This window comes from Scardinius erythrophthalmus (assembly GCF_964197995.2).
Source record: "Scardinius erythrophthalmus genome assembly, chromosome: 12".
Classification (NCBI taxonomy): Eukaryota; Metazoa; Chordata; class Actinopteri; order Cypriniformes; family Leuciscidae; genus Scardinius; species Scardinius erythrophthalmus.
The window spans coordinates 12,714,056-12,732,448 of NC_138232.1; the positions used below are offsets into that span (position 1 = coordinate 12,714,056).

At 36.4% G+C, this 18,393-nt stretch overlaps 1 protein-coding gene across 2 annotated transcripts in view; it reads left to right on the forward strand.

Moving 5' to 3' along the window:
* Positions 1-18,393, forward strand: part of gabrg3 (gamma-aminobutyric acid type A receptor subunit gamma3) — a gene marked incomplete at both ends in the record, with an annotated part of 132,628 nt that overhangs the window by 77,671 nt on the left and 36,564 nt on the right. For both annotated transcript variants that reach the window (XM_081380092.1, XM_081380093.1), the window contains one exon: positions 8,724-8,944. In XM_081380092.1, coding sequence (XP_081236218.1) covers positions 8,724-8,944 — 221 coding nt within the window. The remainder of the gene's footprint in view (positions 1-8,723; positions 8,945-18,393) is intronic.

The following is an 18,393-nucleotide window of genomic DNA, read 5'->3' on the forward strand; positions in this document are numbered from 1 at the left end:
ACTGGTCACATCTACATTTTTCAATTGGCCCAAGTGAAATTCTGTAAATTATTAAATTTACAGAATTTCAGTTGGGCCAATTGAAAAATTTAGATGTGACCAGTCACTAGAAAATTTTTATTTGGGGAAGTTAGAAATTTTTTACAGTGCTTATAACTTGATAAAAGTGGTACAAATGACTCACGTGGACTTGTAATCTTATTCGAAGTCCACATGAGTCATTTGTACCACTTTTATGATACATTTATTGTGATTTTTCCATCCTTTTTGAAGCTTGAAAGCTCGAGTCCCCAACTCGTTGTAAAAATTTCATATGAGAGTGAGCAAATGTTGACAGGAATTTCTTTGTTGGGTAAACCATCCCTTTAAAACATGAACAGAAAAGAACAAGCTTGTTTCTGAAATTCAAAATGTTCAAAGGGTCATCCTACTTTCTTTTAATTGGACAAAAATCGAATGCAGAACAGTTCACAGAAATTTCTTTAACTAGAGACTTTCACCAGGAGGTAAATTCGCAGCGTTTCAATGAAGACAAAGTCAGCAAGCTCCATTATTAGGCCATAGGGGATGATAAGTGTTAATTAGCATTGTCTCAAGAGGATGAAAAGTGACTGTTTTTCTTTGAGAGTATAACATCTTTGAGAAACTCACTCCACATGATATAAATGGCTGTGGCAATTATTAAAAAGGCTCACTATAACACCAATCCAACTCCAGTGGTGGCGCTAGGCCGCCAGCCCCCTAACGATTCCCTAATGATTTTCCTGTTTTTTACTCTCAGTCTCACTTTCATTAAAAATAAAAAAAGTCATTATAAACCTAAAAAATTAAATAAGGTTTGATAAATGTTTTAATGTGCCTATAAACAATGGTTTTGATGGGGGAGGAGTCAATTGCACGTTCAGGTACTGGGAATAGCGAATAGCGATCATTAAAGGAGAACTCGGCAACTCTAGCGAACTCTAGTCACTTCTTCGCTGATTTTCCTTTTTGTTGTCGCATGTTTTCCCCACGAGCTCCCCCTACAGCTGTGGGGGGGCGTATGTCACAACACGGTCGTAAAAAACTCACTTGCGGCGGCCTCCTCCCCCTCTCTACCGCTGCTCATGTGCGTTTGTTTTGATCGGAGCAAGCCAACTGAATCGTGTGGAGCTATGTCTACCGAGGTGGGTAATCTGGTAATACATCATACATGCGTGTGTGTTTATGTTGAATTGCCGTAAAGCGATTCGTGTTTCGCGCTCGTTCTCGTTCTCGTTCTCGCTTCTCGCGAGACTTCCAATTTCTATTTTGCCGGGACGGTAGTCCCCAAGTTGCAAGGTTGGTTTTCCGCCTGGGAACGCTGGGGGGAGTGGGGAAAGTCACCAATATCACCAGAACAGGTTGTTTAACCATCCAAATGATTTCTAGACAGTTTTATTAAGTTAAAAAAGTTACCAAGTTCTCCTTTAAGCTCCTCATCAACAGCGGTCATAATTGATATAAATTCTTGGACTTTGTTCGCCCTAGCGTAGTGGTGATGAAAAAGAGCAAATGTTGTTTTCGATCTTAATGCCAATGTGTTAAACCGCGTCTTTAACTGTTGCGCTCACAGACTGTAAAAAGGTTGCGCCTAGTCTGCTTTTCAGTTTCTCGCGCTGTGTCAAGTTAAAAGTTCAGCGCTCGTTTTTAAAAGCACATGCGCGTTCCTTCATTTAGTTCACTCATCATTATCTGTTCCGGCCAGAAGGTGGAACTGTCCCTAGACATAATAAATACATAGACACCTATATGTCTATGGGACTGTAAGTTGACAAGTTTCAATAAACGTTATTGATTCAAAGGACTGATAATATACAGTAATAATAAAAAATATTCAGCGAAAATGATGCATGCTTAATAACTGTGCACACACACTTTACAATGTGACCTTGTAAATGTATAATTTAAGGGAAAATGGAAAATTAAACAAGTACAATACAATATGCTGGGTGTTTTTGATGCACTTTTTTTTTTGGCAACACTTTATTTTAAGGTGACGTAGTTGCACGTTACTATATGTACTTACTATAGTAATACATTATGTATAATTACAAGTAACTAACCCTAAACCAAATGTTAACTGTAACTCTATAGTAAGTAGGCTACATGTTGTTAATTAATATTAATCAGTACTTATTTAAGAAAGTACAATGTAACTACGTCACCTTAAAATAAAGTGTAACCTTTTTTTTCTTAGCACCCCTTTGAACTTATTATTATTATTATTATAAAACCATGCTTGCAAATTAACAAGCAACTTATTACCTTAGCAAGCAAAAACCATTGCGCATTGCAATTCGCACCAGTGTTGCTGATGCTGTCAACACTGTGAGGAAATGTTATATTAACATTGGTTTCTCTGTGGTTTAAAGTTACCATTTTACAAGTTTGTTGACTCTGTAATATAAATGCGGTTCCTTGGAGTCCATGGTGTCCTCAGGAGACATAGCACAGATCTGCAGCTCAGATGGAAACAGAACTTTTCCACTGACTAATCTAAAGAGTTTACTCAAGCCTCCTGAGAATACATTGTTATTTCCTTAACTCATTTCTCAGGTTCAGAAGTTGCTGAATAAATGAATGTAAATATCTTTATGCTGTTTTTAATGGAAATTTCTCTAATTAACATTATATTACTGAGTTTGTAATTTTAAGATTAGCTAAATGTTAGTAATAGTTCTATGGTTTGCTTTCAGAATTACAATTATATAAAATACCATTTAGTAATATACTGTTAAAAAACAAGGAGACATCTTGCTTAACTGCATCTTTATTAACATAAAGGAAGAACTCATTGAAGCTATAACAGTAGAAAACTTTTGTGTAATTAGGTGGATAAAATGTATATTTAATTAAATGGGAAAGTGTAGCACAAAAGTTCAATTCCTTTCAGAGTTTGTGCTTTGAGAATGTATTCTTTATTCTTCCTTTTTTGGTATCAAGAAGAGTATTCATTTTTAACATAACTTGCCATTACAGTGGATGAATGCCAATCATTTTGGGTCTTTACAGAGTTGGCTGTGAATTAAGATTGTTCTCTCAAAGCTCCAGTCTTTTCTAGATCTTCGTAAAGATAATTTAAAGTGTTAGTTCACCCAAAAATTCTGTCAGTAATTACTCACCCTCATGTTGTTCCAACCCCGTAAGACTTTCGTTCGGAATTTTCATTGTTTGGTGAACTAACCCTTTAATGTCTCAGTAAAATGCAGAACACTGATCTCTGCCATGTGTGAACAAGCATCATACATTACAGATTGTATGTATAACATTGGATTTTTTTTGTGAAATTTGTTTTTGGAAGATAAAGTGCTTGTGAAACTTTTCACTATACAGTGCACAGCAAATATACATCCATAGTCTTAAATTATGTCCATCATAACTAACTAAATTGATAAGTACACAACTGGATTCATACTAATACTTTCGGCTACATTAAAATGGCTGCCAATGGGGAAAAAATGCTTTTTGGGCCCAGAAGGTGATTCAAAACTTTGACTCCTGACCCCTTTGATTCTACCTCACAATTTCAGTAGTTCTTGTTAGACTTTGCAGCAACATGCTAGCAACATGCTCAGTTGTTAATGTAACTGCACTTTTTGGTTGTCTTTGCACGTTTTTTTACATGTTAATTACTGGGCACATGAAGGATAGTTACACAGACTAGCATTTCTCTTAATATCCTAATGAAATTTGGCAAGAAAGAATGAACTCTTTTTAACACTTTGGAACACCTCAGACCCAGACTCCCTGCGGTGTACTTCCTGCGGGCCAATCCCCTGTGGTCGTGTCATGGCTAAATGCCATATTTATTTAATGCTGCTCCATACCATCCCCCTGGACGTGAATGCTCCAGAGCTTGCATAACTCTGCCTTGGCCTGTTTTATCATTCATTCAACAGGCCTTTATTTATATATTCTCTTTCTTAGATGATAAATGGCACAAGGAATTTAATTAGAGCTATGGGAGGAGAAGGGGCCTGATGAATCTGATACTGTGTGGCTCTCACACACAAATCAAAGGTGAAAGTGTGTGTGCGCGGGACAGCGGAGCAGAGAGATGTCATTACCACAAATGGCGTGATGTGCCTGTCAGGCGTGGTGGAATTAACTTACTCATTCTGATCTCAACAGCTGAGGGAGCCACTCTGCTCAGGGAAATCACGAATCTGTATGCAGATCATCTGTGGACGGGACAGGAACCGGAGCAGAAAATGATTCCTTACTCAGAAGAGCCTGGTCCAGACAATTTACTGTAATGAGTGATATTCCTACTAGTCCTTCAGAAATTTCATATGACAACATTTCCCCTCTGAAATACTTTCAAATAATATTTTTGAATTAAGCTTTATGGAGGTGAGTACACAGGTGCAAGAAACTTCACTCGGGGTTACGACACTTTACTGGGTAAAAATAGGTTCTTATTTGTGGAAAACCGCTATCAAATGATATGTTCTTTGAGAACTGAGGGTGGTTTTGCATAAAAATAATGAGTAATACTGATGTAAACTATGGTAATTGCTTATACAAATGTATGCTAATTTTTTAAAGCTTTATGGGACTGCACAGACATTAAGCTATTCTGATGCCCACAAGAGTTCACAAAAAATTAATGTTCTGTCATTATGTTCTCACCCTCATGTCATTCCTAACCTATAATGTTATTTGTTCTAAGATGAGGTTTTTATTTATTTATTGGATACAGACAGTGCTTATCAATCAACAGTCAGACACTGTAAGCCAGAGTTAGCCCTGCAGGCAAATTTTCATCTGTAACCCTTGCCAGATTTTTAGGTGACAATCTTAAATAAACATGGTAAATGAATGGTCACATGGTAAGAAAAATCTCCATGATTAAATAATGTTTCAACACACACACACACACACACACGGGTATTCCTATCATTATCTACCCATCACAGAAAACTTTCTGCATTTTTAATAAAACATTGTTTAGAATGTTCTTTTAATTATGCGATTTTAATTATGAGGACTCAGGAAATGTCCTCATAAACCACCTTTGCATTGTAATACCAGTGTAACACCCATGTCATTATACAAATTTCTGTCCTCATAAAACATATAAACAAGCACATACTGTACACACACACACTGACACATGTTGTGTTTTCATGTTTTAAATGAACAGTTCTTGAGAAAAACAACATAAAAGCTCTATAAAAGAACCCCTGTGGTCACCGTCGTTGTTTGGCAAAAAATAGCATAAATCATTAAAAAGGTTTCTACTGTTGTTCCACTGATAATGAAAATAGCAGCATATATTGTTGGAATGACATCAGGGTGAGTAACTAATAGCATCATTTTCATTTCTGGGTGAATTACTGCTCGAAAGTGCATAAATTTTGCATTGACATTTAGCTCATGGTTAAAGTAGACCTATAGCAATAGTAGTCGTTCTTACTGAAATGCAATTGTACACAATGGTTATTATCCTTTGAATCAGCATCTACATTGAAACCAGCAGCTAATGAATGTGATGATATACAACCACTGACATAAATTTGTCTGTCAGGATCTCTAAGGAAGGGGAAATGAATTGTTTTGTTTCTTATTCATTAAATAAGTCTTTCCATTGCAGTGAACCACAAAGCAGGAACCTTGATTTTATATGCATTCTCCAAACATTACCCTTCCCACAGCAGTCCCGACGGATTATCCAGACAAAAACAAGTCTGGTGAAATCAAACTATGTCAGACTGTTAATAACAAAATTATTTCAATCCACAAACTGCCAACCCCGCTGAGCAAATGTGAGACCTATTAAGGTATGTGAGGGCTTGCCTTGCGATAAGGACATCCAGTGGGACACAAACAGACCTGTTGCCACATTCCACCATTTATTTCTTAGACCGTGGGAATTTTGCACTGGCACACAACATCTTTACACACTTTTATTGTGTGTGTCCTGTTTACTAATGTTTTGGCGATGTAATTCCTTGTTTTTCACTGCAGTAAAGAATCTTTGAATCTCCCCCGCATCGGCATCAGCTTAGAGTGCACACTCAATACTGTAAAACAATCTTTTTTTCCCTCTTTTTTTTCCCCAGCGTTTGATGCTTGCCCGCAGCTTTGAAGCAGCACTCCAAAAACCTAATTAATATAACAGATTGTCACAGCACACAGACTGTGACAGTCTAGAACTCTCAAACAACAAGAAAATGTTTACACTCATTTTATTAAATGGGATCATTCATAATCTTTCCGTTGAAAAGAACAAAGTTCATTTTACTTTGTGGATTATAAAATGGCAACAGCTTGACTCTAGGCTTCTTTGAACAAACAGACTCTTCCTCTGTTGTCTGTACATTGTTTTTGTCCAGATGTAATGGAATCACCTCAGATTAGTTCTGTTTATTCTGACGCTCAACACATTTTCACTTGGATGGCGATTAGACCTGAAGTGATGTTCTTTTCCGCCTACCTCTGAACTCCCTTTAGCTTCTGGAATAAAAGGTCACAATTATGGCCTGACTGCTCTCATGCCCACTGACTTGTGATAAATGAGACTGGTATTATAATGAAGAGACCCACCTTTGGGGAGAGATAGCAAAAGGTCAAATGACTGTCAGGCCGGCGCAGGTACGCGGGGTTGGAGGTTGACAACCACCATTAATTATGAACGGGGCAATCAGTTTAAAGTCCTAATAAAAGAGGAGGGTGCCACTAAGACAGAGATTTCAAACTTTTTTGATGTCAAGGACTCCTAAATATAATGATCCCCTTCTGATCTCCCTTCTTCCTAAAATATAACGCAATACACAGTTTAGAACAATATACAGTAATGGATGTTTTAATGAATAAAATCCACTTTTCTGTGTGACTTTTCTGTGTCTTAAAAGACATGTTGTTGGCAAAACAATTATTAAGTTGGAAGTGTATCTTTTTTCTACCAACTATTAGAGCAATGTTGTAATATATACACAGAGAGAATCATTTCATAGCGCTTTTCCCAGTAAATACTGTTCCAAAGCAGCTTTACTGAGAATATTGCCTTACAGCCCCCAACGAGCAAGCTGAAGGCAGCAAACACGATGAAAAACTCTCCAGAAAGATAAAGCACAAATACAATCTCTTCTTCAAAGTATATGTACTGTACATTGCAAGTATTCAGAGAAATGAACAAGAAGTCATCACATTGAGTTTGGTATTCACTATGGTGACATTTTAAGGAAGTCTGTCATGTAGTGCACAGATGCCTACAGTTATCTTGCATTTACTGAGTTAGCACAGGTCACATTGATCGGATTTGTGTGAAGGTTTGTGTAGACTTTAGTGGGGTCAGTGCACTTGTAGGCTGGTCGGTTGAAACGGCTGGAGTAAATTAGCTGGATGTTTATAGGCCTGGATTTCGACATCAAAGCTGGAATAGATAATGAGGCCATTAGTCTTCCTACCTCAAATCACTCCAAAGAAGATGGGTCTTTTTCAAATACACTTTCACACACACAATGACGCGTAGGCACATATTTTGATTGGACTGCTTCCACAGAATTGTTCTAATCGTGGCAAGTGTTTGAAATGGAAATTGATTTTGAGCTATTTATGTACCATTTCAGATGCAGTGACTCTTACACCTCAGAGACCCTGTCAAACTTCTGCAGTCAAGCTCTGACATATTCTGCGTTAGGGTTATATATCAGTGAGACATTTACAAATAAATAACATTCATTAGAACTGATTAAATGCATATCCTTTATTAGTCTCTGGTTAACCCTATTATGTATTTTACAGCTTTCATTCTGACAGTAAAAAGCACAACAACAACAACATTTTTTTTTTCAAGCACAAGATTTAATGTACCATAATTAATGTATTAATGGTATGATCTGATTTCAAAATTACCCCTTTTTGGAGGCTAATTCAGACTGTAATGGCAAAGAGCATTTATGAAACTGCTGTTAAGCTTTTAAAAAACTCTGGGCTTATTCAGTTTTTGTTTAATTGTTGTTGCCTAGCCCCTTTCAGCTGTGTTAAAAATCAAGACCTCTTGCCCCCCAAAACACACTACTGAAAATATACAGTATGATAAGAAGCATCAGATGGCTCTAACCCTGTGGATTAAACAAATGTGATTAGGCATTTTTTCCTAACAGGTTGCATGGGTCAGATGCAATATTTAACCATGTACTCACGTATACAGCAGCCTTTGAGGGTATCTACACAATTGCTGGGATTGTTTATAAAGCCTAAAAAATCCCTGAAAGTTTGTGGACCATGAGGTGTGATTATGTGTCTTTCCCCACATTCAATTCCTGTGGCTCCTACTGCCAGCTTGTACAGTGCCAGAACCTCATAATCCTTGTTAAAGTATCTCAAAGCTGGCTCTGTCTTCCATCCAAACCACATTGGGATCAGCGGTGCTCCATCACTGAATAATTCTGGCATTAATTTAAGGGCTGGTTCTAGGAATTCAGATTGCTACTGTATGGCTCTGTGTTTCTACTCATCAGGGCTGTTTAGGAATAAATCACAGTGGAAATGTGTTAAGAGTGCTAAAGAATACCGTTAAGGCCAGGTTGTACTAAAATGGGTTAAATTTTCAATATTCAATCAACAAGAATAGCGACGTGAATTTATGGTTTAAAAGTGATCACTATAAGAGCTTCAGTATATAGGCTATTATTAAGTCAACATGTCATTCATCTTTCTTGATACATGACCTTTTTTTTTTTTTATTTCCACAGGAGTACCAGATTGACATAATTTTTGCACAGACATGGACAGACAGCCGGCTCAGATATAACAGCACTATGAAAATATTGACTTTGAACAGTAATATGGTTGGACTCATTTGGCTACCGGACACCATCTTCAGAAATTCCAAGAGCGCAGATTCACATTGGATTACTACACCAAATCAGCTACTTAGAATATGGAATGATGGGAAAATACTGTACACTTTGAGGTAAGCCAGCTGATATTTGATAATGAAACTGATGAAGATATGAGTAAGAATATGATTTTTATTTTATTTTTCACTCCCAAAACTATCCAATAAATGAGACAAAAAAATGGCTAATTAGCTGGTTTGTAGGGTCATTTATGGCATAAAATATATCAATATATGAATTTTAATATATAAATTTTATCAAATTAATATTGTAAAATGTATCAGTTGCTTTCTATAATTATTTCCCTTAAGCACACAGATTGTGCACAATTACTTTCTTAGAAATGTGAAATAAAAAGTCAAGAAGCATTTCCTTGACTCTGAAATATGAAACTCTTAATGTGAACCACTACATCAGTGACAGTGGGTCGCTGCTTTTAAATGTCTTTATTGAAAATGTTTTTCATTCACTACTTTTCACCACTGCATGATAAAAAGTCACAAAAGTAAAATGTTGCTGAACACAACCCACTGTCGGCTGTGTCAGTTCATAGAGAATCACCCCGACAAAGCCATCAGATGAAAGAAAGTAGATTTTTAAGACCCACAAGCTTTTGACAAGGTCATTACAGCACTGTATGAAAGGCATAAAAGAGAAAAACAGGATGTTATAATAAAGTAGGCAGTTGGTCAGGGTAAATGCTCTAATTTAACGTTTCTTGCACTTTCTTGAAGTAAGGGGTAAAGTACATGATTAATGCTGTGTAATACCTAAGTATCATTATGTGAATGTGTTTACTTTACTCAGTACTATTGAAACTAAATATTTTAGGTTATATGTAAAATAGCCTATATATAATATTAAATCTATAAATAAATACAATTTTATGATTTCATATATTGAAAATTATACTTTGTATAATGTCTAATGAAATTGTAAGGAGTAAAAAGTACATAGTATTATGCATATTTCTCCTATGTATGTCTACATATGCCTAAAAAAGAAATTCTTCTGACAGCGTCTGTAAAAAAAAAAAGACAAAAAAGAAAAAATAGAACAGAAATTGTGCTTACAGTGGAGAGTGGAGACCCAAGACAAGATAGCTGGAAGGAAATGTCAAGATGTTTAATTTTTCATTTTTTCAAGTGTTTAAACTGCAACACATCATATTTGAAGTGTATGATGAGACAAGTTATGACAGTGAATTTTAAGGTACTATATTTAGCTGGATGCTAACTCACATGCTAAAAATGCAAACGACATGCAAAAAAGAGTCATCAAAAACATGAACTATTACAATAAAATGTAATAAATTATGTTTTTAACACTTTCATAATAAATTTTGACTAGATACTTTGACTTTTGAGTAAAATGTGGACATCGCATCCTTTTGTTGTTTCCCTGTAGTTTTTACACCCTCGTTTCTGAGTACTGAAACCTCAGTTCCTACAGTAAGCATGATGTTTAATGCCTTTAATCAGTTACCCAGACTGTCACTTTGACATTTTAGCCACCTCTATTTCAGATTAGGTCATCTCTTTCACAGTCCTTGATGAAATATCAAGAGCTGGGATGAATTTAGGCCAATGGTCACAAATTTATGCCACTTTGCAGAGCTAAAAATCCAGAAGTCACTGTCAAAAGCACTGTCAAAGAGTATTCCCTGAGACAGCAAAACACAGTGTTCAGCCCTGATAAGTAATATTTATATTTGATGGGTCTGAGATGTCTGTGATGTCTGTGTTATGATCAGAGCATTAAAGACCACTGGATATGTGGCCAAAGATCAACCAAACCTCTAGTTTCAAAACTCTCAGTGACATCAACCCGTCTTCTGAGTTTGAGCTCCACTGTGAGACAGCCTTTCTGGTCTGGTGTGACTCCAGTGTCTTGTGATGTTGAGATGTGATGACACTCGTTCATATTCAACTAGCTCAGTTTGGTTCAGTGCTTGTATTTGTGACAGATCTATTCAATAAGACTCTAGGCTAGGTTTGACCAAAATTAGGCCAGGAAGCTGAAGAAACTGCCTGTTATATTATTTAACAGTCCACTGCCAATGGGGCTTGTTAACTAACCATTGGAGACCCTGCATGGGCAGCACCACAGACCTAATCGCACTGTGGATGAACTGCACAACAGGCTCTATTGCTAGTATTTTGTGGTGGACTTAGATACAATTCTTTTGATTCAAATGGCAGCTGTCACAAAAGTGCATTTAAAAAAAACTTGGCCCCCCTCTCTTGAAAACCATAAAGATATTGTCCATCCCTTGTTGATGCAGACAAGGACTACTATTTTGAGTAAGTGGCTTTGATATAGCCCTCTCACATGGCAATTGAGTGACCATGGTACAGGGTCTTTACGGAAGTATCTTAAAACAAAAATGAAAATTCTGTCATTATTTACTCACCCTCATGTCGTTCCAAACCCGTAAGACTTTCTATATGAAAGTCATAAAGTCGAAAGAGATCGTAAAACTAATCTATATGAATTGAGCAGACGAAAGTCTTACGGGTTTGGAACAACATGAGGGTGAGTAATTATTGACAGGATTTCAGGATTTACTTTTTTGGGTGAACTATCCCTTTAAAGGGTTAGTTCACCCAAAAATGAAAATTCTGTCAGTAATTACTCACCCTCATGTTGTTCCAACCGCGTAAGACCTTCGTTCATCTTCGGAACACAAATTAAGATATTTTTGATGAAATCTGAGCCATGTCTCACTCCTCCATAGGCTGCTATGTGACCGAAACTTGCTGGCCCAGAAAAGTTATTAAAAAGATCGTTAATATAGTCCAAGTAACTCCAGTGGCTCAATCTTAAGTATATCAAGCGACGAGAATACAGATGGTGGTCAACCAGAATGAGACTTTTACCGCCGCCGTTCCCGCGGCGGCGAAATTGGGATGTGTATTTGCTGCCTTTTACCGCTGAGTGGCGCTGTAATCACAGACTTCAAAAGTGTCAGTTTATTCTCTTTATGACGTAATCTGCCGCGGCAGTAATTTGAGCTGAGGTCACAGATAAATTCAAGATAAATATTGTGGTTAAACGAATTCAAATTCATTAAATTTAAACAAAGTAGACACACGTTAACATTGTGTGCCCAGTTTTTCTATAATTTAGAAAGGCTATGTCAATAGGTTACTTGTCATTTTCTTCGTGTTATTTTAATGTGTTTGTAGATTTATTAACTGAAACATAACAGTGAAATAACTTAAAATAATTTACCGTGAAATTAAAACATTTTCAGGACTTGCAGCTCCTAACCGATGTAGTCGGTTTAAGCATTCTTTGTTATATTCAGAACTAAATAGCCTTACATGTTACAAACTTTTAAAACAGAGAAAATAGTAGACGTTGGCGATTCAGACGGTAGCTCTGTGGTCATAGCATTATCAATAGCCTCTCGGAGCTTCAAACGATCTGAGATTGAATCTCAGTGTAGCCGACAGTGTTTATGTTTTTCCGTTCTTGATGCTTAAATATGCATCTGTTTATTAAAGTCAATCATCTTGTTTAATTATCAATTGTACATTACAACATAAATTTGCTACATTCCCGCTGCAAAGACGACACATCTGATGAAGGAAGACTGTCAGCCGATTGCACCAGAAAATGAAGATGATTCGTCTTTAATCTGCTAAATAATTTTTTTGTGTGTGTGTGAATCATTCACGAGATTGAGATGACTGACAGTGATACCCGGCCATATCAACGGAAGACATTTTTCAAAACAGATCGAACAAATCAGAAAAATACTTTCAATTCAGTATTGCTTTCAATTAAAAAATAAACAATGAAAATGTAAAAGAAAAATAAAATTAATTAAGTTTGAAAACCCATCGCACATTTTAAGATATGAATAAAGTGTCGGGACAGTTTATTTATTTAAACAGGGTTGCATCGATAGAGTTTATTCCCTTTGTGATGCAAAATAAGAAACACAGAATCTTAGGCCTATTCTTGCAACATTTTAAATTTCTATTGTCAAAGAAATTGCAGCTAAATTAAAAAATTAAAACGGTACAAAACGGAAAAAGTTCAAAGCAACATAAATTAAGAACAGGCGTTTTTCTTTGCCTCTCTCGCGATGGATATTTTTTTTGTAAGTTTGGTCTCCCTCACTGCGCGCGGCGGGTCTTTCTCGAAATTAAGCATTTCAGCGTAAAAAAACACCATACAGCTGATAATACTGTATATGTCGCTGTGTGTCATCCACACAAATCACGAAAGAAAAAACTGTAACAAATAGCTTTTGTTCCTTCAAAGATACAACATGCCTTGCTGAATTCACCTCACAATAAAACGAGGTGGGTCGCCAATAAAAGAGCTCTGTATCTGCTAAATTTAAATTGTTTGTGGAAAACCTATACAATCAATAAAACTACAATATATAATTTAATAAGATATAGGGCCTACTGTACATAGGCTATGGACTTTTTGAGATTTTGAGATTAATCCTTAAAAGAATTTTGCCTTTGCCTCATCAGGCTGGCTCCGACACTCTCCATATGAAAGACGGAACATTAACACCTCTGTCCTGCACCCCCACGATAAAGCAACTATTGCCTTCTCCAAACCCCCCACAGGCTAGCTGAGTTTGCAAAACAAAACAAAGAGTTTGCCACTCGTCGTGCCAAACAAATTATAAACTTCAATATTTAATTCAAAACAATCTCAAAACGCTTTGAGACATTTTGAAAAGCCGTGGATGCATTACTGCCACTGGAACCATGAACGCAACAGAATACTGGTTCTGATTTTATTGTTTGTCGTTTAAACGTCATATATATGAATTATTATAGGCTACAGAAGTAAAGTCATTGTATAATATTTGTTCCTTAGTGTAAAATGGAAATGCATGGCGATTTTATTTTGTAAATAGGCAAAAAAAAAATGTTTTAGAAGACAAATCTCTCTGCATCAACAATAGACTATAAAATGCATTAATAGGCTAATATAAAAACACCAGTAGTCCAAGTTAGTTCGGGATTCGAACCCGTGTCATCTAAATGATCGTAACGTACGTTCAACCACTCGGCCACTATTCACTCGTTGCGATACGGCCTAACGTTCCAGTGTGTGTTCGCTCGCACGAGCGAGAAACGCTCTTCATTCAAATGAACGGGCCGCCGCATTTGTTGAACACTAATTCAACATGCCAGAATAAAACCTGGCTTTAGAACAATGCATAGCGCCACTCGTCGTGGTGTGCCAAAAATTACAATAATTTAGTTTAATTTATTTCAGTGTTAATGTTTGAGTTAAAAAATCCTCTACAAATTAAATTAACCCAAAGTCGGCTATAAGAGTCCTTTAGGCTACGTAAAAAGCAAAGGGCTTACAGTCTTAACATTTAGGCTACTTTGCTTAAATTCGATACATTTATTTTCAGTAGGGCCTAATACATTTGTAGGGATGTAATTTCAGTATGCTTTACCAACGCTATGTATTCAATTAAAGTTCCAAGAGGTCTGGTCTCTATATTTCCTTCCCAGCTGACACTTATATGCAAGTGCACAGCAAAAATCACAACTTGTGCTTGCTGCGAACGCAGGTTATTTAAGGTGTCTCAACTGTACACAGTCTACCCTACAGTGTGAATTCGTTACAAGGTTTCATTTAATTACATTAACGTGCAGCAATTTGTACAAATAGAGTCTATAGGCCTACTGTTGTAGACATTAAATAATCTCATTTAGTATCATATTTGTTAAAATATTATAATGTTGTTTTTTCAATCTATGTTGAATATGAAAAGTGAACAGCATGAGTAAGATAAGATGCATTATATCGAGAGATGGATATGGAGTGGGTCAGACATGATTTTGACCACTTCATTAAGTTTTGTTTAGTAGAAACCTTTTTTTAAAGTGAATTTCGTTTTCTATAAATTGTATCTTAATTTTAATCATTTTTTCATCACCCAATTGTCTGGATTCAATAAGAGAAGCAAACAGACACTAATCATAGAGGCGCCCGTGAGGTCACTTGCATTGCACGTCAGCTGGAGCGCATCTCATCCTCCTAACTTAACGAAACTCAGCGTATGCCTCACACAGACATGAAAAATACATCAAATACACAAAGCTTGAAATGTCTTCAAACGAAATAATTCAAAACGAAAAAGAAAAAGGCTACTCTCTGATTATGTCTTTGTGCATTTCTCTCTAGGTGCGTTCACTACAAATATGGCGATCGTCAACTTCATCTTTGCAGTCGACACTGTCAGAAAACACTAGTTCATTGATAAAAATCATATGAAGACAAGGCATATATTAAGTTATTTTAGCTGTTATGAGAAAAATAAATCTAACAAAACCTAAAATCTAAATCTAATAATAAAAAAAAAATAATATTAACGCCAATTCAACATGCCAGAATAAAACCTGATTTTTGAACAATGCGTAACGCCACTCGGCCTGGTGTGCCAAAACACTACATTTTAAACTTCAATGTTTAATTCAAAACAATCTCAAAACGAGTTGTGATTTTTTTTAAAGCCTAGCCTATATACATTAAGGGCATTGAAACCAGGATCTTAACTAAAACGTGTTCCGCGTAATCTCTCAAAAATTATGCCACACTACTCCATGTAATTTTTTTTTTTTTAAGGACTGCTTTTGAAATCACTATAAATTGTATCGCTCACGAGAGCTCTTCGTTTATCTAATTCCTCAATAGAATAGTAAAAATATTCAGCGTCATTGCTCCTAACATCGTCTCTATTTTTAACTTTTGATTCTATTTTTTCAGCTGTAAAATTGATTCTATCTTTGGTTCTATTCTGTTGTAGCCTAATAGGCCTATTTATATAAATGAAAAATATGCCTATTATTTAACCCACTTACATTTTAAAATACGGCAATTGCTGCTGTTTTGCACAATGTCCCTTTGCGCCACCTGGCGGTCATTTCGGGAACGACTTTGAAATGCGGCTGGTTTATTTTCGCCGCGGTAATTTCGCCGCGGCGGCTGGCGCGGCGGTAATAGGCATTCTGGTTGACCACCATCTGTACTTTTTGTGCGCAAAAACAAACAAAAATAACGACTTTATTCCACTTTTCATTTCCTTCTCTCTGGGCCTCGTAGTGTTTTTGCGCTGCGCGTCTGTGTTGCACGTCATCACGCATCACACACATGACCGGCGTCGGCCAATAGTGAGCCTACGTGGTGACATGTAACACAGACGCGCTGCGCAAAAACACTACGCGAACCAACTAGAGGTCCAGAGAGAAGGAAATGAATAGTGGAATAAAGTCGTTATTTTTGTTTGTTTTTGCGCACAAAAAGTATTCTCGTCGCTTGATATACTTAAGATTGAGCTACTGGAGTCACTTGGACTATATTAACGATCTCTTTAATAACTTTTCTGGGCCAGCAAGTTTCGGTCACATAGCAGCCTATGGAGGAGTGAGACATGGCTCAGATTTCATCAAAAATATCTTAATTTGTGTTCCGAAGATGAACGAAGGTCTTACGCAGTTGGAACAACATGAGGGTGAGTAATTACTGACAGAATTTTCATTTTTGGGTGAACTAACCCTTTAATGGTAAATTCAAGTTGTTAAATCAAATGTGAGAAAAAAAAAACTGAATTCCTTTGGAATTTGTGGAAGTACTGGTGCATATCTATAAAAACTTTTTGAAAGCTTTTGTTTCTGTTTACTGGCATGTTAGCCCCCCCCCCCCACACACACCAAAAAAAATGTTTTTTAGTCAGTTATTTATATCTTTTGCTGTAGTGTGTCAGAAGAATTGCGGGAACGTCTCCAAGATGCCTTTGTTAGGGGTTAACAGTTTAGGACCCAAGGACCAGATGTTTGAAAGAAGACCCAGAGTCAGAATTATAAAAAATTTAAGAAAAGTTTTACTGAAAATAGTTTGCAGTTTCCTCAGTAGAAGTCAGCTTCAAGACTCACACAGGAGTTCGTAGGCCGCCCCGCTTACAGTTACAAAGATCACAGCAGTTATACCATTTCCAAGGTCTAAGCTACGTCATTGCTTACAGGTTGAATGATTCTGATTGGCTAAGAAATTGATAAACATAGTAATTTTCCACACATATACAGATAGACAGAAGCATATCTCCATAGATTATGCCGCTGACACTCGGAACCTGAAGTTAGGCACGTCATGACCTTCCAGGTTGGGGATTTTGGTTGCTGGGTGCCAGCATGTCTCGAACAACAACTCAGTCAATCTCCAATAATGCCAGTGGTTCCTTAACCTGTAAGCAAGAAGACTAACACACACACCGACACACATCTTTTCCAAGGTTGGATTTGGCCAGGCTCTAACTATAAACTGGAGTCTCGTCTCAAAACATCAAGATAACAAGTTCTTTTTCCCAAGGATATAGGACACTAGTCTAAATGGAAAATATAGGCTTTAATTGAGAAATGGTCCCTTAAACTATAGACTTTAATGACCCCTATGTGTTTTAACATGTTGAAGACCTTTCTCAAACACAAAACAAGTCCTTATTTAATTTCTGGAAGCCGGGATAAATAGGCAAGCAATGTAAATAGTAAATAGGCAAGCAATGTTACTACATTCAAATATCAAATACAGACATTATAGAATACATGAAAAGAACATTTCAGTAGTCACACTGGTAACTTCTATAACAAAGTAAAATCTCCAGAGAAGTCATTCAACTCATGTGATATTTAGAACGAAAAATATTGATTAATACCTTGATTATAATCACTCATCACATACAATGAAGCAGCAGTGGATTCCAATCCACTCCCTTCACCTTCCTGCAAAGCTACCTGAAAAACTATGCACAAGTGTACCTGGACAAAAACTGTTTTAAACGCAAAGGGTCGTTACACCATATATTGATTTGAATTAGTTAATAGAAGTTAAATCATAAATAAATTCAATTTGTGATTTTATTTTTGAAAGCATTCTCACTTTACAGCATTTTAACACAAGTGCCAGTACTTTTCACAGTACTGTAGCTTTGCAGGAAGGTTTCTTCAAGCATCTTGGAGACGCTCCCGCAGTTCTTCTGGATTTAGTCTGTCTCAGCTTTTTCTGTTTCTTCATGTAATCACAGACTGACTTGATGATGGTGAGATCAGATCATCCTGGCTGTTGTCAGATTCCTTGTGCATATAAGAAATCTCACTGGATTATTACAATTAATGGCAAAAAGAATGTTTGGAAATGTAAGCTGATATTTCCTACTTACACACTACAGCAAAAGATATAAATAACTGACTTAAAACCATTTTTTTTGGGGGGGGGGGGGGTATTTACATGTATATAGATTTTATGTGTTTAATTTATTATTATTATAATACTTAAATTGTTGTACTTATACTTAACATATACATTATATCCTATTTATTATTTTGTGGACCTTAAGTTTATCAATTATCCTGTCATTTAAATAATAAAAAAAATATTGCAATACATGACTGCAATAGTATTATTATGAAGAACAAATACCATAAAATGGCATATCTGAGACCATAAAAGTTTTTTCTTTCTCCTCTTTTTCTAC